Source organism: Eubalaena glacialis, chromosome 10, assembly GCF_028564815.1.
Source record: "Eubalaena glacialis isolate mEubGla1 chromosome 10, mEubGla1.1.hap2.+ XY, whole genome shotgun sequence".
NCBI classification, from domain to species: Eukaryota; Metazoa; Chordata; class Mammalia; order Artiodactyla; family Balaenidae; genus Eubalaena; species Eubalaena glacialis.
This window is the reverse complement of record NC_083725.1, coordinates 74021428-74043836: the sequence shown is the minus strand read 5'-3', so window position 1 is coordinate 74043836 and position 22409 is coordinate 74021428. Positions and strand designations below refer to the sequence as shown.

The following is a 22409-nucleotide window of genomic DNA, read 5'->3' as shown; positions in this document are numbered from 1 at the left end:
TGGCCTACGTGGCCTGGATCTGAGCTTGCACACCCTGTCTTGGGCGGGGCTCTCAGACCCTGGGAGAGGATAGCACTCTTTACTGAACCTCGGCTGGGGGCCTGGAGGACCTCACTCCGATCCTATTCATACTGCATGTACCGTAACTTGTGGTACCCGATGTAGGACAAGCTTGGGGTCTAAAACAGGGACCCTACCCAAGAGTGTGCCCAGTTTGCAGGTGGAGCATAGGCCTCGGAGGATGCAGAAATTTCAACAAAGAGAGATCTAGGAAGACAAAACACGAGTGTAGTAATGGAAGCAAATGGGTCAGAGAAGACTGATGGATCCACTAGGGTCTGAGTTGCCTAGGAGCAGGGCTGGAAGAGTGGGCACAGTCAGATTTCTGGATGGGAGGGACTGGGGAGGGAAGCAAGGGGGTGCTCTGGAGCCCTTCCCTATGAAGTAGCTGGGGTGAGGTAGGGTGACCAGGGCCCGGCCTCTCTGAGGGCTGGCTGCTGGACCTCCCAGGGCCCCTCTCCTGATCCCAGGACTTAATTTTTTATGAACTGGTTTCTCCTGTTCTCAAAGGAATATTTGTTTTGTTGTTTGTTTGTTTTGCCTTTCTTTCTAACAACTTTATTGAGAATAATTTGCATGCCACCAAATTAACCTTTTAAAAATGTGCATTTCAGTGGTTTTTAGTATATTTAGAGTTGTGTGACCATCACCATTATCTAATTCAAGAACATTTTCATCACCCTAAAAAGAGACTCCATATTCATTAGCAGTCACTCCCCAATCCCCTCCTCCCTGGCAACCACTAATTTACTTTCTGTCTCTATGGATTTGCCTGTTCTGGATATTTCATATAAATGGAATCATACAAGATGTGGTCTTTGTGGCTGACTTTTTCCCTAGCATAATGTTTCCAAGGTACATCCATGTTGTAGCATGTCTCAATACTTCATTTCTTTTCATTGCCCAATAATATTCCATTATATGTATATACTACATTTTATTTATCCATTCATCAGTTTATGGGCATTTGAGTTGTTTCTCCTTTTTAGCTATTGTGAATAATGCTGCTATGAACATTCATATACAAGTTTTTGTGTGGACATATGTTTTCATTTTTCTTGGGTATATATTTAGGAGTGGAATTGCTGAGTCATATGGTAATTCTATGTTTAGGGATATTTGTTTTTCACTTTAAATAAACAGTACAAGAGTGTTTAGGAGAGAAACCATGCTTGGCTGTCTGAGCTTTGGGAAAGGAGCTTGCCTGCAGCCTGGTCCCCCGGGCTCCTAAGGGTCAGCAGAACCTTGGGTAAGTCCTTTCCCCTGCTGGCTTCAGTTTTCTGATCAGTGAAATGGGATTCTTATGGATCCCTGCTCACCTCAAGGGCTTTTGTTAGTAATTACTACTTACATAGCGTGTCAAGGATTGCAAAGCACTCCGCTTGTTTTAGCTGCTTTGCTTCTTTGGCCCCACAATTTGGGTATTATTACTCGAGTTTTGCTGATGGGGAAACTGAAGCTCAGAGAGGCTAAAGGACTTGACTGAGTTTACATTGTGGGTTAATGGCAGAACCTGAACTTGAACCCAGACTCATCAGAGTTCAGGTCCCTGGCCTGAACTCCTGTCTCACCTGTGTCTCTGGGCAAAGCAGGGCATTATGCAAGGGAGATCCCTGTCTGAGCAGCCATCACGTTCTATTCTCCATCCTGGGTGCTGGGAAGTCAGGGCCCAGACGTGGCAAGGTGTGGGCTCTGAGGCAGAATGGTGCTCTAGGAATCAGGACTTTGCAAAAGTCCCCTTTTACCTGTGTGACTTTGGATAAGTTGCTCCACCTCTCTGAGCCTCAATTTCCCCATCCACAAAATTGAAACAGTAATTACTACTCATAGCACTGGAAGGGGAACATGGTAAGATGTTGTATAGGAAATGCCAAGCACGATGCCAGGCAGGGAGAAGGTGTTAGGTTATAGAACACCCGAGGAGGGCTGGAAGAGGGTGCAGAGTGCTGCGGGACCTTTGAGGAGAAGTGGCTGGATTCTGGGCTGGTCAGAGCCGGTGTTAGAGAGGGAAGGTGAGAGAAAGTGGGCTGTGCCAGTGTTCTCCAGCCTGGGGCTGCCAGAAACCAGGAGAGGTTTCCAGGGATCTCACAAAAACCTCCCATCTCCAGGAGAGCTTGTAGACAGGCCCTGCTGGCACCAGCAGTCCTCACCCCCAGCCTAGCCCACAGCTGCCTGAGAGGGGGGCTTGCATGACTGCCTAAGTTAACCCAAATGGTAAGAAAACACTTTAAATTTATTGTGACATTTGGATTTAATTAAAAAGTACACACTTAGGGAAGTAGAACATAATGGGGAGAGAGGCAGGGTGGCTTTTCCCCTCCTTTCTTCCCCAAACTAATTAGCGTTGTATTTTAAATTGTTTATGTGCCGCTAATCATCATAATAAATCATTTATACTGAAAAAGACACAGTCGGCTGTGCCCGCCACGTAGGTTCCGCTCTCCGGGCTCTATTGCGAACAAATTGATCTGGAAGTGAATTTATTAACCACTGGGGAAGAAATCATTAGTGCTTTCTCTAAACATTCCCCAGGTACGCTTTATTGCCGCAGTTTACGCTGTAACTAAAAGGAGCATTACCCAGGCCCATGTTGTAATTTCCTTACAGAGCTGGCAGCCCACTCCCAAGCCAGGGGGTGGGAGGGGTTGGGGAGTCCCTGCCTCCTCGCCCATAAGTGGTCTGGTGACCCCAGCCCTTTCCCAGGGCTGCTCATTCCAGAAGGGGCCCCTTGAGGTCTCTGCAGGCCCAAGGCCTTGGCTACCTTCCTGGTGCCTCTCAGAGGAAGAGTGGTTCACAGTCGATCGTGTTTCTGTCTCGGGAGTGTGGCTTACAGTTGGGGGTTTAGCCTCGGGTTTGGAGAACTGAGGGGCAGGGGCTGTGAGTCACTGAGGTCATACAGGCTTGTTGTGGACCAGCTTCCCCACCCGGAGATGGGAAGGCATCAGTGGTAGGCTGATCGTACACTTAGAGGAACCAATGTGGCTGAGCAGGAACCCCGGCAGGAACAGGGGCTGCCAGGAGCATCCTCTGCCTGCAGGCGTCCCAAGGCCCTCCTCCTGCGGCCCCTGGGACCTCCTCCTAGGATTGGCTGAAGCAGTCTGTTCTGCTCAGCTTCCTGCTGAGGCCCGCTGCCCCGTGTGTCCCCATCCACCTCACAGCGCAGGGCCAGGATGGTGCTCAGTATGCCATACATGGTCTGACAGGTGACAGGCAGCATGATTGTCAGCTCCCTGGCTACAGATACCATGCCTCAGATCACGCAGCCTGTGGCCACAGCAGCCTTCCCAGCAGCCTGGCTACCCTGTGATGCTTTCTCTCCCTTTGCACTGGGGGCTTCAGACCGCTCTCACTTCCCAGGGCCTGCACTCCAAGACCCTCACAGCAGGCTTTCTCCCACCAGGTTTCTTGAAGGGAAATTCACTTCTGAACCAATACCTTCTCCCTAGGAGCCCATGGCTGCTCTAGGATACAAATCCCTGCCTGTCTGACTCCAAAGCTCATGTTCTTAACAGCTTCATCCACTGGGGCCCCATGAGCCTCCTCAGCCAGGTTGGGGGTGCATGGGGATCTAGCTCACGTGGGCCTTGCCTTCGGCTCTTTTCATCCGGGTCTGCAAAGGAGGGGGTAGCAGCCCCCAAGGCCTCAACAAGAAGCCCCAGGATGGCACCTCAGGCAAGTACCCCAAGGTCGTGCTGGGTCCACAAGAGCCGAAGGCGCTCCTGTCCCTGCGGCTCCCGGGGTCTTTCTCCCAGCTCCCTCATCCTCCCCTCCCTCGTGCAGCCCAGTGGCTAGCAGATGGGCCCTGGCTGCTTTGAGATGCAAGCAGGACCCAGCAGCTGGCTAGACCAAGCCTGCCTGGAGGGTCCCCTCCTTGCGTCTAGAGAACACATTTAAAAGTTTGAATTCAAAATTGATTTTGAAGGGCCCTAATCTCCGATCCCCTGGCGCTCATGGTGTGTCTGCAGCTCCTGCCAGACTCTCGTTTTCTGGTTCAGCGCATTGGTGCTCGCGTCTCTGTTGCTGTGAAATTGAGACTCGTCTGAGAATCGGTGCCTTCCTCCTCCTCTGTGGAGACTGCAGGCCCCTTGGGAGCCATGTTTCATTAGATGGGTGACGCGAGCTTTCCGGGTGCCCAGGGAGCAGCTGAGTTGCTGTCTGGGGAATGCAGCTTCCAGACGCTTCCCCGCTAGTTCCCATAGCTGTGCAGCTCCAAACAGCATCCTGCCAAGGGCTCTGGGGGCTGGCTGCAGCAGCCCAGGATGGGATGGGGCTTGGAGGAGGCTACAGATAGAGAAAGACTTGGGACCTGGAGATTTTCTGTAGCAAACTTCAGGGGCTTTTTCCTCCTACTGGTCCTCAGAGGCTCAGACTAGGCGGGGAGCGGGGAGTGGGTTACATCATTAAGCCAAAAGGACCCTCAAGTGGAGAGTTGCAGGGGATAGGTCTATGCCAGGGAGGAGGGGTGCCCTGGCCACAGGTACAAAGGGAAAGACTGAACTGCCAAGGTTACACAGATGCCTGAGCTCCAGGACTGAGAGTTGGGATGTAGTATTTACGCATGAGGAGAGGCACCGAGGGGGGCTTCATTCCTCATGGGTCTGCAGGGCTGAAGGACAGGATTGCTGCCCCTTTATCTAAGGAGTAGAGGGTTTATATTTGCACAGGAGCAGTCATTTCTCAGCTGGAGCCCTGGGGTGGGCCTATTCAAATTCCAGATAGTGGCAGGCGGGACCTAGGCACTGCCACAGTTGAATCTGCATTTGTTTCTTAGAGCTGCATAGCTACAGGTGTGTGGCACAGGGCAGCACCAAGCCAGATTAAGGCTCCCATCTCTGGGGAGCCTGCCTATCTGTGTCAGCCCACTCTGCCCAGCAGACTCTTGCCAGTAATATCCGGATAGATTCCGTTCAGTCTCTTCATTCATTAATTGAACTGATTAAGAAACTGGTTAAAAAGTGACCGCTATGGCGTTCAACCCTGGGGACACAGTGGTGAACAAGACAGAGCCCCCAAAATAGGCCTTCATGGGACTTACATTCTTATAATAAAATTCTTAAACATTTTCTTAGGTAAAATCACAAAAAAGTAAAACAATTACAGATTGTGGTAAAAAACTGAGAAGGAAATGACCAGGGAGTCATTTAAATAAGGAAATAAAGAGATCAAGGCTGGCCTCTCTGAGATGATATTTAAGCTGAAGCCCCCAAATGAGAAGGAGCCAAGCACATGAAGAGACAAGGAAGGGTGTTCTGGGAAGAGGGAAACAGCAGATGCAAAGGCCCTGAGGCAGAAGGGAGATATGGAGTGTAGCTGAAGCACATTGCAGGTGGAGGAGCAGAGGCCAGACCACATAAGGATATCATGGGGTTAATGAAGAGTGTGGATGATATTCCCAGCCCACTGGAAGTTAAGGAAGGGTTTCAAGCTGAGCAGTGACCTGACCTACTTTGTTTTGAAAGATTTCTCCGGCTGCTGTTTGAAGCTGGATTGTAGATACTAAACAAGAAGCTGGTGGGGTGCTTAGCTGATAGTGCAGGGAAAGATAGTGGTGGCTCTGGAAATGGAAAGAAGCAGGTGGGACGGGGTGGGGCCCAAGCAGGGAAGAGGGGATGAGGATGATGGAAGGTCTGAAGATGACTCTGAGTTTCTGGCCTGAGCACCTGGCTGGATGATGGTGTTAGGACTGTGAGGGGAAGCCTGGGTAAGGGTACAGGTTTTGGGGGAGGAGATCTAGAGTCCTATTTTGGATCTGTTGCTTTCTAGATGTGTCTGGGGCTTTACAGAGACGACCTGAGGATGAGAAGAGAAGGCCTACACCCGTGCCGGAGGAGCACACATTGCAGATAACTATGCAGATAACGTAGGCATCATTCCCTGTGACAAACTCCAAAGAGCACATGCAGCTTCTGATGTTTCAAAGTGCCCCTCAGATTCTGTTTGCAGCTGCTCCCATGTCTCGGTGCATTGTCCAGGTCCCCTTCAAGTTATCGACTGGGTCCCCTAAAGCCGTTGCCTAACAGCAGGCTGTGCTGGGTTCGGCTTCCCTCAGCAAGGAAGACCCGTGAGGTATGTGTGGAAACGCCTCAGCCCCTCCATCTCTCCACACTGGAAGGTCCCCGCGGGCTCAGGCTTCTGGACCCACCATTCCTCAGGATGTTTGTCTCTGCCAGAACCTGCTGCAGAAATGCCTGCTGCTTCGGACTGCTGCATAGGAAATGGGTCCTCTGGGGGGATACTGGGGACCAGAGGCCCATCCTTCCCTGATTTGTCCCTGTAAGGTGTGTTTCAGAGCTGCCTTCTTTTGGCAGGGCCCAGTTTGGGTCCAAGCAGAAGTTCACTTTCCCCATTGCTTAGGAAAAAAATGACACGATGCTGCCTCTAGAGAGAGCAGGAAGGGGGTGGGGCACTTCCTGGCCAGCAGCCTGGATCCAAAGCCCTGCTTGGCCACTCGCAGGATGCCCCTGGGCAGGTTGTGTGATTTCCCTGACTTCAGGGTCATGATGAGAATGAACATTAACAAATATAAAGCATTTGGCCCGTAGTAGGCATTCGGTGCGAGGTGTTGTCATGTGGTCAAACGCCGCAGTTGTTTGGGGATGGGACTGGGCAGTGCTTTCCTTCGGCCTCTACTGTGGTGATCTGTGGAGACCAGGAGGAACTTGGCACTTCAGAGAAGGCAAGCGTTTGCTGGACCCCCTTTAAATTTCTTACCTTTAGCTGGGCCCCTCTCCAGCTCCCCCCACACCCTCCCCTCTCCCCTCATTCACACAGAGCCCCTGGCTGTTGACTGAGGCTCCCCGACTCTTGTGGCTCTGGGTCTGCAGCCACCAGCTCTCCCCTCACAGCTCGGCTCTCCCCAATGAGGCTTCTTCATCTCTCTCAAGGTTGCGATGCAAACATCTCTGCTCTGCCTCTACATGGCCTTCCTTCTCCCTTCCCAGCCCCTGTGCTGTCTTTGTTCTTAGATTCTGGTCTGTGTCCCCTTTCTGGCCCTGCCAGAAGCCCTTTCAAGATCCTACAGCAGCAATAGCTTCTGAAGGAACAACAGGTGAGAAGCAATAGCCTGTGACCCACCAGAGCCTGGAGACAGTGCACTGCCTGTCATTCCTCCGGGTCTCAGTCCGGGCCCTGCTCTAAGCTTGCCCCCCAGAGTCCCACCCTAGCATCACCTGTGTCCAGGCTGCACAGGAGAACCCAGATGCTGCCCCAGCAAACCTTCTTCACCTGGGCTGTTCAGGGAGGCCACGGGGTGTGTTCTGGGTGAGAAACGGAACTCTGGATTCTGGCAGGCCAGGGCTCCAATCCTCCCCCTGCCACCTTTCAGCTGTGTGACCTTGGGTAATGGCCTGAACCTCTCTGGGCCTCTGTTGAATAGGGTAATCATTTAGTGCCTCAGGGTTAAAATGAGGATTCACTGAGACAACAGATGTAGTGAACAGTGGGTAAATGGTGGGTTTTATGAAGAGGCATATAAAGTCTTGACGGAGACTGAGGTGTCTCCTTAGTTTTTTTGTTGTTGCTGAGGTATATATATGCAGTAAAAGACACAAGTCTCAAATGTTCAGTTCAGTGAAGTTTTCTGTGTGTATGCACCCATTTAAACACCACCCAGATCAAGATAAAGGACATTTCCAGGACCTCAGCAGGCTTCCTCACACCTCCTGCCAGGTGATGATACACCCCATTATTCTGACATTGATCACCATGGATCGGTTTTCTGTTTGGGAATTACATATAAATAGAATGATACAGTATCTACCTTTCTGTGTCTGGCTTCTTTTGTTCCACATTATACTGTCTGATTAATGCATATTGTGGTGTGTACTGGTGATTCATTCTTTATCATTGCTGTGTACTATTCTATTGTATGACCATAGCATAATTTATTATCCATTTTACTGTTGATGGACATCTGTGTAGTTTTCAGTTTGGGGCTATTATGAGGGAAACTGCTACGAACATCGTCGTACATCTCTTTTGGTGGATATAAGCTCTCATTTCTCTTGGGCGCATACCTAGGAAGAGAATTGGGGGGTCATCAGATGTGCATAAGTTTTCTTAGTTGATTTTTTTTAAGCTACTGTGTCCAACATTGTTATAAGTATTTCATGTCCATTATCTAATTCAGTCCTCCAAATAATCCTTTAAAGTAGTCTGTTCTCATTTAGCAGGTGAGTATATTGAGGCAGAGCTGGGGAGTGATGGAATCAGAATTCCAGCTGAGGTCATCTGTCTGCAGGGACCACCGTCAGTGTGTACCTGCCTGCCTCTTCTCTCGGAGCCCGTTGAGGGGCACTGCTAGAGTCAAAGGGGCCCGTCCCCCCGCCGCGCTGACCGCCATCCCGGGAGCCGAGCCCCCCAGCCCCTAGGGGAGTTGGAGGCCACAGGAACCCCACTTCCCTCCCTCATCAAATCCAGTGAGCAGCTACCGGCGAGGGGTTGTGCACAGGGGCAGTAATGAGCGTGCTCTAGGTGGCTGTAGCCGTGCGCTTCAACAGTTGTTCTCGTTGGCTTTTGATTCCAAATGAGTAGGAAATGCTATTAGTTCAGGCCTCGCCTGGTGCATGGCAAGGCCCTGGGATAGGAGTGCAGTGAGACGAGAAATTGTGGAGATAAAACTGGTGTGAAATGGAGGCCTTCGCATGAGGCTGGATGTGTCCGTGCGAAATGAAGTTACTTCTGAGAAAACGAGATTTAAAGAGATTCTGCAAAATTAGATTACACTTTCAAATTTCCTTATTAAACAGGATTGATGCCGAGGAGGGGCCGCTGGCTGGCTCTGTTTGGGATCCTACTCTGCAGTTCCAGACCCGGGTGTGGGCCCCGCTGGGTACAAGCACCTTGCAGGTGGCAGGGACCCAGACCCTACCCCTCCAGCAGCTGACATGGGTGTGACGATTGTGGGACTGATCACTTCTGGATAATTTCCCCTGCTTTGCATGGGTCCATGTGGGCGAAACCTCAGGGCTTGTGCTCCTCCATTTCCTGGGGAAAGTGGAATTAAAAACAGAGCACCAGGCCTCTCATTCATGGGTTTTGTTCAAATCAGAGCTTGATTTATAGCTACGATCCACTTTTTGGAAGTGTAGTTTTTTAAAAGGCAGTAAATGTGCATGTGACTGCTCAGGCATATGTGTGTATATTTTTATGTGACACCCGTGCACGTGTGTCCTTGGATGCAGGGGTGTGTCTTTTCATGCAACTTACTGAGCACCTACTGTATGCTAGCGCTGTGCTGGAGCCCGGAATAAAGCTGTTCTGGGGAGAATAAGCAGACACAGTCCCGCCTCTTGTGGACCTTGTACGCATGTGTGTAATTACACGTATGTGTGAAAGTATGTGTGCAGCTGTGTTTGTTTGCACGTGTGACCTGCATGTGCATACCTTCTGTGTCTCCTAATCTCTGTGATGTCTCCCTCCCAGGTCTACTAGCATCTCAAGGTAAGCAGCGCCCCGCCTGACATCAGAGCAGATGAGTCCAGTGCTCGGGCCCTGAAGACAGGCTGCCAGGGTTCAAATCCCAGCTCTGTCTCATTCTGTGTGACCCATGACAAGTCACAACCTTTCTTGTGCCTTAGTTTTCCCATTGTTAAAATGGGAATAGGTTTCATCTGGAAGGGTATTTGCTGGTTTCTGTGATGAAAGAGGTGCATTTAATGCAAGGTCTTATCCTACATACGCCTGAGGACATCCTTAGAAGTACATGCTAGAATCATTCCCACTGTGCAGGTGGGGAGACAGACAGGCCTTGAGAGACACAGTGATTTATCCAGGATCAAGAACAGGGCTCCACACAGGAGGCCAGACAGCAGCTGATCCATGGAGCCCCCGCTCTATCTGCCTGCAGGAGGGGCAGGCGCCCCACACCACCAGCGGAGCCTAGGACAGGCTCAGGGGGGAAAACGTGTCAACAGTAGACAGCCGTGGGGCCTGCATGGTACCCGTCTCATAAAGCAGTTGTGAGCTGAGCACTGCTCAGTGTTCAGTCAGTGATATCTCCCTGCAGAATGCCCTTCGCCCCCAGGAGAGTCCAGCCCAGGCTCCCTGCCTGTCCCCCAGTGTGAGAAAAGGAAGCCCCAGCACTGTGCTGGGCAGCTGTGTTTTGCTATGTGGGCACGGATTTGGAACAGTACTGAGGCACATGGAGAGATGATGAGAAATCCCAAGCCTGTGCCCCAGGCCTCCCAGGGCACACAGGGGGACCTGCCCTGAGCTGCCACAGCCCCCTTCTCCTCTGACTGGTCCCTGAAGCAGCCTGTGGGACAGATGGGGCTGACCTCCTGCACACATTTGCAGTGGCCACTAGACTATCCTTTGGGTAAGACTGGGCTCTAACCAGTGCCTGCGTGACTTTAACCATGATTGCACATTCAAATCAGGTAATTCTCCTCCAAATGTGCCCATCACTGTTGTAGCGGCCTGACATGGAGCTGTGACTAAAGTCATCCTTCCCCATGTGCTGAATGGGGTGACACCAATCAGAGCTAACTTTTGACTGCCAGGTTCGGTTAATCCTGAGCACTTCACACGTATTAGCTCCTGGATTCCTCACGGAAACTCTATGAGGGCTATTCTCATATTCATTTTATAACAAAGAGGTACAGAGGAGTTAAGGTCATATAGTCAAAGGTGTCAGATAAACCCAAATTAAAGGAAACTCCATAATAACTGGCCCCGTACTCTTCAAAAATGCTAGTGTCTTGAAACACAAAGAAAGGCTTAGGAATTCTTCCAGATTTAAGTAGACTGAACTTGACAGCTGAATGAAATGCGTGATCCAGACTTTTATTTTGCCATAAAAGATATTGGGGGAACTGATTAAATCTGAATGGATAGATAATAGTATTAGATCAATGATAATTTCCTGGTTTTGATCATTGTACTGGAGTTACGTGAGAGAATGTCCTTGCTCTCAGGAAATCAAACCAAAGTATTTAGGGGTATAGGGGCTTCATGTCTGAAACCAACTCTCAGATGAGTCAGGAAAAGAATTATAGGACGGGAGGGAGGGAAGGAGGTAGATGGATAGATAAACAGAGAAGGATAAAGCAAATATGGCAAAATGTTCATATTTAGAGAATCAGGGTAAAGCGTATACAGGAATTCTTTCTATTCTTGCAAAATCTGGAAGTTTGAAATGTCAAGATAAAAAGTTAAAAGAGCAAAAAAACAAGTGTCAGAACAGGAAAGGCATCCCAGGGTGCATGTTAACAATATACCAGTTCCTGTTTGTTGGTCCCAGCTGGCTGCCAGACCCTGTGCTGTGGCTTCCTCTGCAGAACCTTATTCTACCCTCACTATAGTCTGGTGGAAGGAGACTAGTATGGCCCCATTTCACAGATGACAGTTGGGAAGGTAGAGGGGTTTGTGCCAAGCCCTCCAGCTACTTGGGACAGTTCCCAGATTGGAAAGTAGGTTATCTGAGTTCAAAGTCTGTGCTCTTAGCCTCAACTCCACTGTTGACTCTGACCTTTGGGGAAGAGTGGGGCAGGCAGGACAAGGCATTTCTTCCTGGAGCAATGGCGGAGGGAAGGCTCTAGGGCAGAAGCAAATGAGATCCATTTGCAGGATGGAAAGGGATATTATTCCTGGGATTCTACAGGGAGCAGAGCCAGCAGTGCCAGGCAGGAGGTGCTGGCATGTGGGAGGGGGCCTCGAATGCCAGGTAGAGTTCCCAGTGGTGACCACAGTGGCTTCCAGCAGGGGAGCCACAGGGCGTGACCTGGAGTGACGCGGGGCTGGATGGCGTGGGCATTCTGGGGAGGAGGACCTGCCTCAGAGGAGCTCACTCTGAGCAGAGAGAGTGCTCCACAGCCGGGCTCAGTGTGCTGTCCAAACTGGAGGCACGGGTGGGACCAGGAGCCGGTGGCCTTGGCACCTTAGAGAAGTCCCATCTGAGGGACACGCTGTCCTGGGATAGGTGGGCAGGAGTTGCTGAGGACTTGGGTCTGGCCTGGCAGACCACTCTCGGGGATGCGGGAAGAGCTGAATGACCTCTGGCAGTGCCTCCCGGTCACCGGGACTGTCTGGCTTTTCCCCAGATTAAAGAGCTGAGGGTAAGTGTCTGGCAGCCGGATGAGTCAGACTGGGAGGCTGCCTCCTTCCACCATCAGCCTGCCCAGGGTAGAGGTGGGGTAGGAGTCTGGCCCATCTCCTCGCAAATGTCGTCCCCCTCACACCCCGAGATTTGGGGGAACACACGGGGCTGAGTGAATTGATTTATTTTGCTGGGTCCCGTGTGTGCGTCTGAGCGTGAGCCCACACGCGCATGCAGGGGCAAACATCATCCATTGTAAAATATCAGTGTTTTCATGGGTGAGTAGTAATTACTGGGTAATGCTTTAAAACCTTTCCTGAAGGAGCGCAAAGCTGTTTTTTTCTAAAGTCAGGAGTACATTAAAAGGATTACCATGTAGATTTGATTTTTAGATAACACTAAAATGGGTCCCAAATGGACTTCAGCAAAGGGATGCTATCTCCTTAATGGAAAGTGCATGGCCTGAGGCTCAGCTCCCAGAGCCGGGCAGGGGAGGGAGGGAGGGAAGAGGTGTCTGCAGGGCCGACAGGCAGGCTGGGTGGGAGCTGGGGAGGCAGGACAGGAAGGGAGAACCCAGACCCTCTGGGGAACATCTTGCTCTATTTGGGAGAAGGAGACTATAGATGCCCCCCTTAAAGCCCCTTCACCCTTCCAGGAGTGTTTTCAAGTCTCCTGGACTAGCCCAGTGAGAGCAAACAGTGTGGGTGCTCGGTAAAGAAGGGAGGGGTGAGTCAGACTTCTCCCAGGACCTCAGCCTTCCCAGGCGAAGAAAGCTCAAGGTCCCCAGATGCTCTGGGACCTCCTCAGCCAGGCTGGGCCCGGTGTTCTGTGTCTCAGTGGACATCAGACACTGGCAGAAGCCATGTGGCTTCTTAAAGAGTTCTCTGGGGCCCAGGAAGCAGAGTCCAGCACCCTAAAGCAGGGTATTCAGGCCTTACAGAGCACTCGCTGTATGCCAGGTGGGGGACCTGGGGCAGCGTGTGGCTTTGCCCCCCATATCGTCCCTGCATCCTCTAGGGGCTGGGTCCCACTGGTGATGGAATGACCGGCTACCATGTGGTCCATAGCCCTGCAGGCTCAGCCTCTCTAGGAGCCAGGCCAGATGGAAGATGGAGCAGGACAGACGCTCCTAGTGCTGGGATCCCCCTTCATTTGGGGGCATAACTTAGTGGGCCAGATGTATCCCCTGAGTAATGATGTTCCAGCCACTCACCCCCCTCCCAGTGATAGCACAAGTGTAGAGCCCTGGGAGGGCTCAGGGCTGCTGGGAAGGGAGCCAGGCCTGCTGCTAGCCCTGGGGAGCAAGGGGAAAATCAGCCGTGGGGGGAATAGAGAGAGGCTTGGTCTGGGGTTTTCCAAGCTGGAATGTATATGCATAGCTATGCTGGCTGGGTGCTCCTTCCACAGGCCCCAGGGACAGTAGTTTTACCCTGGGAGCCCCCAGACCTTTCCATATCCAGCACTTTGAACCTCTCCCCTATTTGATCCTGTAGGCCAGGCCTAGGAAGGAGCCTCTCAGGCCCCCCTTAGCTCTCGGGTGGGCCTGCTCCCCAGCGGCCTCTCTGGGCTCCTCTGAGCTCTGTGACCGGGCTGGCCCCTGTCAGAGGAGACGCAGGCGGGCCTGAGGACACAGTCATCCTGAGCCCCATCACTCTCTCAGACCAATTAACCTTTAGAGCTGCATTAAGGAAATTAGGCAGCAAACTTCCCAGCTAACAGATGGGCCCGCGGGCACTGGAGGAGGGAGGATGCTCCGCCTCCTGCCTGCCCTCACCTGTCCTGCTGCTCCTGGGTGCCGGGGGGCCGCCCCCTCTCCAAGAGAAGTCTGAGGAGGCAGCGAGGCTGAGAAAGAGCATAGGAGGGAGGAAGAACCCCAGAGGCCAGCTTGATCAGTGGCTCACACTAGCTCTTTGGACCGTCTGGGCCTCAGTTTCCCCATTTGTAGAATGAGAGCATTTGCCTGCATGAACTCTGGGGGCCCCTTTCACCTGACATCTGTGGATTCTGAGACTGAGGTCCTTTGGAAGCTGGTTCTCTCCTGGAGCCTGAGGAAGGTCACAACCCAGAAGAGGGAAGGGAAAGGAAGCAGCTCGGACTCTGGGCCGGGGGCAGTGAGGGGGAGAGAGGGAGAGGAGGGATGCCAGGGAATGGGAGCTGAACCCAGAGCCCTGGAGAGTGCAGGGGTCCTGTGGAGACCTTGGGCCCAGGGGGAGGGAGTCTTCAGGGGCTTGCTGGAAAACTGTGGAGGCAGGAGGGCGTGGGCTGTTCCCCCCAGCGGTGACCCCTCAACCCATCTGAGCCCTTGTGAGGGTCGCTTAGACTTAGACAAGTGCAAGGCAACCCCACCATCCAGCTGGGCTCTGAGACTCTCTGCACTTCCCTCAAAGCCTAGTCTTCACCACCCTCGAGCCTCAGGACTCCACGTGGATGTCCAGGTTCCCAGACAACATCTGTCCCACCTCCTTCTCAACTGCCCCTCCCTATGGCCTCAGGGCCGGGGGCTGGGAGCCTGTGCCTCTGTGCACACACATGCCCACGCCTGCACACCTTGCCTGTGTGCATGGGGTATGCGTGAGTGTACATGCTTGCCTGCTGGGAGGTCTGCCTCTCCCTCCGGTCAAGGCCATGCTGCGATTCCTGTCTTTTGTACTTACCACTTTCTTGTATGTCGGGAAGCTCATATGGGCCCTGGGAGAGGGCCAGTGTCTCCAAGATTCTTATCCTGGTAGGATGAGCAAGGATGCTGGGGCACCGATGCTCCCCTTCCTCAGGCTAGGGCAGGTAGGAAGTTTGAATCTAGCTAGAAACATTCCTGAGGAAAGCGTCAACTAGGCCAGGCCCAGCTACCTCCCCAAGCACTGACCAGGAGCTCCAGAGCTCCTGCTGCCCCCTGGGAGTATCACAGGGGCATCTCACTTTCTTCTTTTTTTTTATTTTTTTATTTTTTAAAATTTATTTATTTTGGGCTGTGTTGGGTCTTCGTTGCTGCGCGCAGGCTTTCTCTAGTTGCAGCGAGCGGGGGCTACTCTTCGTTGCGGTGCGCGGGCTTCTCGTTGCGGTGGCTTCTCTTGTTGCGGAGCACCAGCTGTAGGCTCGCGGGCTCAGTAGTTGTGACTTGCAGGCTCTAGAGCGCAGGCTCAGCAGTTGTGGTGCATGGGCTCAGTTGCTCCGCGGCATGTGGGATCTTCCCGGACCAGGGCACGAACCCGTGTCCCCTGCATTGGCAGGCAGATTCTTAACCACTGCGCCACCAGGGAAGCCCTCACTTTCTTCTTGACGCCTCCACAATCAAGAGGCTGTAGCCTGACGTGTTAGGTTAAAATGGTCAAGCACACAGCAGTGTGAGGAAGTCTTGAGGTGGCAAAAAGATCTGGGAGTTCTAGTGGACCCCAAGCCCGAGATTCCATTCTCAGGGCTGCCGAAAGAGCCAATGGATGGTGGCTGCATGAGGAGGCCTCAGGCCCACCGTGGATCACACGGCACAGGGGGCAGTGGCTGGATGGAGAGGAACAACTCAGGGAGGCGGGCCTGAGGACTAGCTGTGTGCCCTGCAGCAGAGCAGACCCGGGGCTCCCGCAGCTTCTGGAGGACCTTCACGGGGCAGGGGAGGAGGCCGTGCCATGCAGCCCACACAGGGCGGGACCCAGGCCCAGGGGAGGCGGCTGCTGGGGAGACAGGGAGGGCTCCTGGAAGGGGGCAGCAGAGAGAAGCAGAGGGATGTACCTTGAGGTGGGAGCCGCGGGGCCCACCGTGTCCACTGTCTGTCCATCCGCAGGTATGCCCATGCTCTCCGTCCAGCCCAAAGGGAAGCAGAAGGGCTGCGCGGGCTGCAACCGCAAGATCAAGGACCGCTACCTGCTGAAGGCGCTGGACAAGTACTGGCACGAGGACTGCCTCAAGTGCGCCTGCTGCGACTGCCGCCTGGGCGAGGTGGGCTCCACGCTCTACACCAAGGCCAACCTCATCCTGTGCCGGCGCGACTACCTGAGGTGGGCGGCCTCCCACCCCATTGCACCCCAGCCCTTCTGCTCAGAAAGCCCCATCCTCCAAGGCTGGCACCGCTCTGCCCTGCTCTAGCCCCAGCATCCTGCCTGCACTCATCCCCGCCCCTGCCCTGCCCCTTGGACTCCGTGCCCAGCACGGGTCCTGGGCGGGCACATCTGTTACCATTGGGCACCCAAGAGAAGCTTCCCGAGGGCACCCGTCTGGCTCTGGCCCTGCCTTTGCCAGGTGCTTTTGACCCACCCCATCCCTGAAATCTGGGAAGGGACGCCCTGGAGGGGCTTCCAGGAGCAGGTGGGGAAGCTCTGGCTTCCCTGGGCCCCTCTGGCCTGATGGTCTCCTTCTCAATCTCCCCAGGGCCCAGCTCCCCATCCTCCAGGTGGGCCCTGGGATTAAACACCCCCACGCCTGGGGAGCCTGGTAGGTAGCCAGACCCTAGAAGAAGAGGTGCTGATGTTGGAACTTAAAGACCTGGGTCTGAACTAGTTCTGCACCTCTTCCCCCACCTCAGGTTACCCCTCTGTGAATGGTAAAAAGACTAACGCTTCCCCTCCTCGCATTCCTCTGAGCTCTAACCCCCCCTCCTCCACAACCTGGATCCTATTCCCCGGGGCTCCCCCTCCCCAATTAACCCTCCCTTAGGCCATCTATGACATCAGCAAGGCTGGAAGGAGGCCACAAAGCAGGGGCCTTGGCTGAGACCCAGCATCTGCATTTGGCTCCCATGCAGGCTGCTGGGTGGCGGCAGGGCCTTGCGGGGAAGGAAGGCCCATCGCATTAATTAGTAGGTCATGGCCAGGGCTTCTTGGGGCTCCCTCTGCTCAGGACTGGACATGTCGGGGGGGAGGGCGGGGTTATCAGCAGAGGCTCCCCTATTTCCCCGAAGAGCCTAAGATTTACCTGCCTGCACCTTCTCTTTTAACTTCTGCCTTTGCAGGAGTATTTTTTTTTTTTAAGTGGTGCTAGAAACCAGGATGTGTGACTCAGTGCTCCCGACTGGGGCTGGAGGAGAGATGCTGAGGCCAGGAGGAGGAGTTAAGGATGCTTCTGGGGACTCACCCCTCGACAACCTGGAAGGGGGTCTCCAAGTCTGGAGGTTTAGGACATCACCTGGGGGCTGAACCTACCAGGTTGAGGGGAGGTGGCAGACCATCTGATGAGTCCACAGGACCTAGAGAGGGACGACCACAGTGCAGGATGGGCTCATCTACAGAGCTGATGCACCCACAAGCATCCTGGGCCCTGCCAGCTACTGGAGCCTGAAGGTATTCTCCTGGACTCTGGCAGAGGCTCAGGAATGACTTCGGGGCCTGGTGGGCCAGTGGGCCAGGGTGGGCGTGGGTATGGGGCTTCCTTGAGCTGCTCAGCCCCAGAGAATGGCTGTCCAGAGCCTGCCTCTCTGCAGTCACTTCTCATTGGACTGGTGGCCAGAAAGGCCCCTCTTGGCAAGCAGATGCTGTTGGCCTGGCCTTTGTCTGCCTTAATCTGAGCCACCAGGCAGCTCAGGCTGATGAATAATGGAGCCAAGCTCATCTGCAGGCGCCCGAGCTTGAGCTGGACAAATCAGGGATTAGAGGGCCTCCCGCCCGCCTCTCAGCCCCCTTGCCTCACTTGGGGCTTGCTCTGCCAGTATGCAGAGCAGAGGCCTGGCTGGCTCAGACCCCTGGAACATTCAGCCAAGGACTGGCCTACATGGGGAAGGAGTGAGTTCCCTGTCCTTAGAGCTTTGCAACCGGCAGCTAAGAGGAGGGGTGCCTGCCCCAAAGAGGCGTTGTGCCAGATGGCCTTGGAACTTCCCTTTGGCATCAGTCCTGTTTTAGAAGCATCTTTGAACAAGATCATCTAGTCCAGCCTTCCCATTTTAAAGAAGGATAAACTGAGGTTCAAGAAAAAGGAGTTAGGCAAGTCAAACCATGAGGTGGTAGCAGAAAAAGACCACCCCATAGGGTTGTTGTCAGGATTAAATGAGTTGGTCTTTGGAGAGCCCTTAGAACAGTGCCTGGCACACAGCAAATGCTACATAGGCATTTACTAAAGGAGCTGTGACTGAGAGGTTACAGTTTTCACAACAAACCTGTGAAGAATGTATTATGGTCCCCATTTTACCTGAAATAAATGAGGCTCAGAGAGACTCGGTAACTTGCCTGAGGACACACAGCCCATGATCAACAGACTGTCTCTAAATTCAGGCTTGTGTGAGTCTGGAGTCCTTGCTCAGGGCCCAGCCCAGTGTTATTCTGGTGACCCCAGGTACTTGAGGGACCCCAGTGGAAGCCTGGGAGGGGACATTGTCAGTGAAGCGGGGGGACGGGCAGTGTCAGCCAACACCTGGGTCCCCAGAGTCTCCTTCCTGGGTGAATGTGCCAATTTCTCTGAAGACTTCTCTCTTAGCAGAATCTAGACACTGTCATCTGTGCTCCTTCCCTCTTGCCCAGGCCCACCTGCTGAACCAGGGGGAGGGCAGGTGGGGCCCTGGGTGGAGGCAACTCCCCTGTCCCCCACACCACCCCAGCAGGCCCCTGAGCCCTCTGCACCCTTCCCCCTGCAGGCTCTTCGGCACCACAGGAAACTGCGCCGCCTGCAGCAAGCTGATTCCAGCCTTCGAGATGGTGATGCGGGCCCGGGACAACGTATATCACCTCGACTGCTTTGCCTGCCAGCTCTGCAACCAGAGGTGAGTGCTGGCCTGTAACAAACCCAACACACTCAGCAGACCCCAGCTGACACCTGCTGCCACAGACCAGGAGTGCCATGGAGACATGCATGCAAATGCGGGTTCTGTGTGTGCACGTTGTTGTGAGCATGTATGTTCATGTGTGTGTTTTATGTATGCCTGAGCCCTGTAGCCAAATGTGTGCCCTCCAATACCGCATGTACATGTTTGTGGAGTACAGCTCTGTGCAAATGTAATGGACGGGGCCATGCATGAGCTGTGTGCAGTGTGTGTAGTGTCCATGCATGTATTTTTATTTTTTATTTTTTAATATATTTATTTATTTATCTTTGGCTGCATTGGGTCTTTGTTGCTGCGCGCAGGCTTTCTCTAGTTGTGGCGAGTGGGGGCTACTCTTCGTTGTGGTGCGCGGGCTTCTCATTGTGGTGACTTCTTTTCGTTGCAGAGCACTGGCTCTAGGCGCACGGGCTTCAGTAGTTGTGGCATGTGGGCTCAGTAGTTGTGGCTTGCAGGCTCTAGAGTGCAGACTTAGTAGTTGTGGCACACAGGCTTAGTTACTCCGCGGCATATGGGATCTTCCCAGACCAGGGCTCGAACCCGTGTCCCCTGCATTGGCAGGTGGATTCTTAACCACTGCGCCACCAGAGGAGTCCCATGCATGTATTTTGAAATGTCCATGTACGGGGCGGGGGGGTGGTGGGTGTCTGTGTGTGCATAATAAATGAGTATGCCTGTGCATGCATGTTTTAAATGTGTGTGCACAAGGGTTCTGTATGCATGTCCTGTGCCCTGTGTGCGTGCTACATGCAGGAGCACGCATGGACGTTCTAGCGAAAAAGGGTTCCCAGACCTGGAGGGTGAAATCCCCTTGGGGAACGGTCACTCACTTCTGTGATTCTGGTTCCAGCCCAGCCTTGTTTCTGGTCTTTTGGCCCCTACTTTGTGCCCCGAGCCCTATGGGAGATCCTAGGGACCTAAGGAGCCAGAGCCCTTCAACCCTGGCTGTGGGCCGGGCCCCAGAAGGCAGGCCCTTTTCTCAAGAGCCCCCAGGTGAGGAAGGAGCTCATACAAGTGTTCCCAGAGGGTGAGGTCCAGAGGGACCTGCAGGGAATGCTGGTTTGGCTGGGGCTCTGCCCAGACTTACTGCCGGGAGGGCTCGGTGACGTTGCAGCGCCACCTGGTGGTTGAAGTGGGATCTGCTGGGACTGAGCCTGTGACCCTGGGGTCCCACTACAGCCTCAGACACCCTGGGGACGTCTTTGGGGGAAGGGCTGAGTCCTCCAGTGCTTGAGGAGGACTGGGAGGGGCAGAGAGGCAAAGCAGGGCCTTCTTTGGGTTAGAGGGAAGATAGTGGGACAGGGTCACCTCCTCCTGGAAGGATGTTCCCGGAAACCCACAGATTCTGTTTAGAGGAAGAGTGCCCTTCACTGAGCCATTTCCTTAAGCTGGGGAGCAGAACAGAGGGTTGGAAAAGTCAGCCATTTTATCCCTTCCTCCTGCTCCATCTCTGCCTCTCTCCTTCCCTCTCCTCGGTTGGTCTTTTCCTATTTCTCTGTTCCTTCTCTCTTTCTCCCTCTCTGGCACTGAGGTACATTATTTCTACACCTCCCCTCCGACCCCACCCCTGCTCCCACCTCCACAGGAGCTCTCACTATGTGGAAGGGCTGTGGCCCGGGCTTATCTGTCTGTCTTACACCTCAGGCTGCAGGGCCTGGCTGAGAGACTTTCAGGGGTCCCCTCTGGATTGACCGGGTTTGCATGGGACTTTCAGGGGTCCCCTCTGGATTGACCGGGTTTGCATGGGACTTTCAGGGGTCCCCTCTGGATTGACCGGGTTTGCATGGGACTTTCAGGGGTCCCCTCTGGATTGACCGGGTTTGCATGGGACTTTCAGGGGTCCCCTCTGGATTGACCGGGTTTGCATAGGACTTTCAGGGGTCCCCTCTGGAAAGCTCGAGGAGCAGGCTTCCCAGGGACCTCACTTCCCATACGTCCACTTCCTGCGCCGGGTGGGGTCCTGTCTGGAGCCTCCACCATCCACTGGAACCCCTCCATGGCCTCTCTCTCCTGCTTGGATTTTCCAGATTTTGTGTGGGAGACAAATTCTTCCTGAAGAACAACATGATCTTGTGTCAGATGGACTATGAGGAGGGGCAACTCAATGGCACCTTTGAATCCCAGGTTCAGTAACGCCCGGCACCTGGCCTCCCGGCCCGTCTGTCCGTCCACCCACCTGCCCACCCGCCTGGCTGGCCAGCCACTCTCCTGCCGATTAGAACTCCTCTGTCCTCGATGGGAGGAATGGCCCTTCCTCCACCGCCGCCCGTCTGTGTGTGACCCCTCCTGGGGCCAGGCTGGGCCTGTACAGTCTGTCTTCTGTATATAAATGGGAACATTTATTTTATGAGAAATGTAATGCGATTTTATTACTGGCGTGGATTAAACTTATGAATGTTTCCGGGGAGGTTATTCTGCATTGATCACATGACTGACACAGACCTGGGGCCCCTCCCCTTGGCTTGGGAGTAAAACAAGACCCTCCCCTTGGCCCTTGGTGGGGAGGGGGCCCTGGAGCAGGACACGGGGCTCTAGCGTATGCCGTTGCCGGCAGGGCGGCTCCAGGTGGGCTTTAGCGGGAACAAGCTGGAGGGGAGGGGACAACCCCAAGCACCCACTCAGCCAGAAGGGGGGGCTAGGCTCCCCTGGCAGAGCATATACCCTGGCCCCCAAGATGAAAACCTTCCTTCCCTGGGCTCCTGTGTTACATCCACCATTGAAACCCCCCCAGACTGCCCAGACAGGGACCCAGCTCTGGTCTACCTCCATGGTAGGACCCCAAATCCTGAGCTCCCTGCCATGGGAGCACCATTCTTAAAGCCCTCTTAACCTTCATGGGGACAGACAGCATTTGCTGTCTCTTCCTTACAGCCTGGGCCCAACCTGGGGCCTGCCTTTCTGCTCCCCTGGATGAGTGAGAACAATTCTGTTTCCCTGTAACTCAGCCCACGCAGGCGGGAGGGTTTCGTTCATTCAGTTGGCAAATCTGTCTGTCTCAGCCCTGCGCTGCAAGTACCAGACACAAGGATGAATCATGGACTGGACACAGTCCGTGCCCTTGAGGAGAAGGGGGAAAGCCAGGAAAACAAACAGAGTACATCAAGGTGAGGATGAACACCATGGGGAGACCTGGGACAGGCTGGTTCCCTCCAGCAGGCATGGGACCATTTGTGATGACTGCAGAGTCAGACAAGTCAACAGACACACAGTCAGACACATACGTGTACTGGCAAGCAGGAGAGATGGACACACAAGTAGACGGATGTGTAGGCAGAGATAGGTAGGGACAGACAGAAGGCCGGCAGGTACTCAGACTGGAAGACAGCCAGACATCCAGCGGCTGAGCTAGGCTCACCCAGGGCAGCAGGGAATCCAGGGAATCTTGGTCATGGCTGAAGCCATAGTGCCGAGCACATAGCCTGGAACTGAAAAGGTGTCACTGAACAGTATTAAAAAGAGAGGCTCCTTGGGTCCAAAGCCTGAACAGAGAAGGCTATATGGACAGGCTCCCCTGACCATCAGGCCACTCACTCCTCCTTCCCCAGGGACGGTTTTTATCCTGGCCACAGACCAGAGCCC

The 22409-nt window shown here is 53.8% G+C and overlaps 1 protein-coding gene across 2 annotated transcripts in view; it reads left to right on the top strand.

Annotated features, from left to right (window-relative positions):
- Positions 1-21207, top strand: part of LMO1 (LIM domain only 1) — a 40274-nt gene extending 19067 nt beyond the window's left edge. For both annotated transcript variants that reach the window (XM_061202955.1, XM_061202954.1), the window contains 3 exons: positions 15873-16086; positions 18648-18773; positions 20858-21207. In XM_061202955.1, the coding sequence (XP_061058938.1) occupies positions 15873-16086; positions 18648-18773; positions 20858-20963 (446 nt within the window). In that variant the 3' untranslated portion in view covers positions 20964-21207. The remainder of the gene's footprint in view (positions 1-15872; positions 16087-18647; positions 18774-20857) is intronic.
- Positions 21208-22409: the final 1202 nt, after the last annotated feature.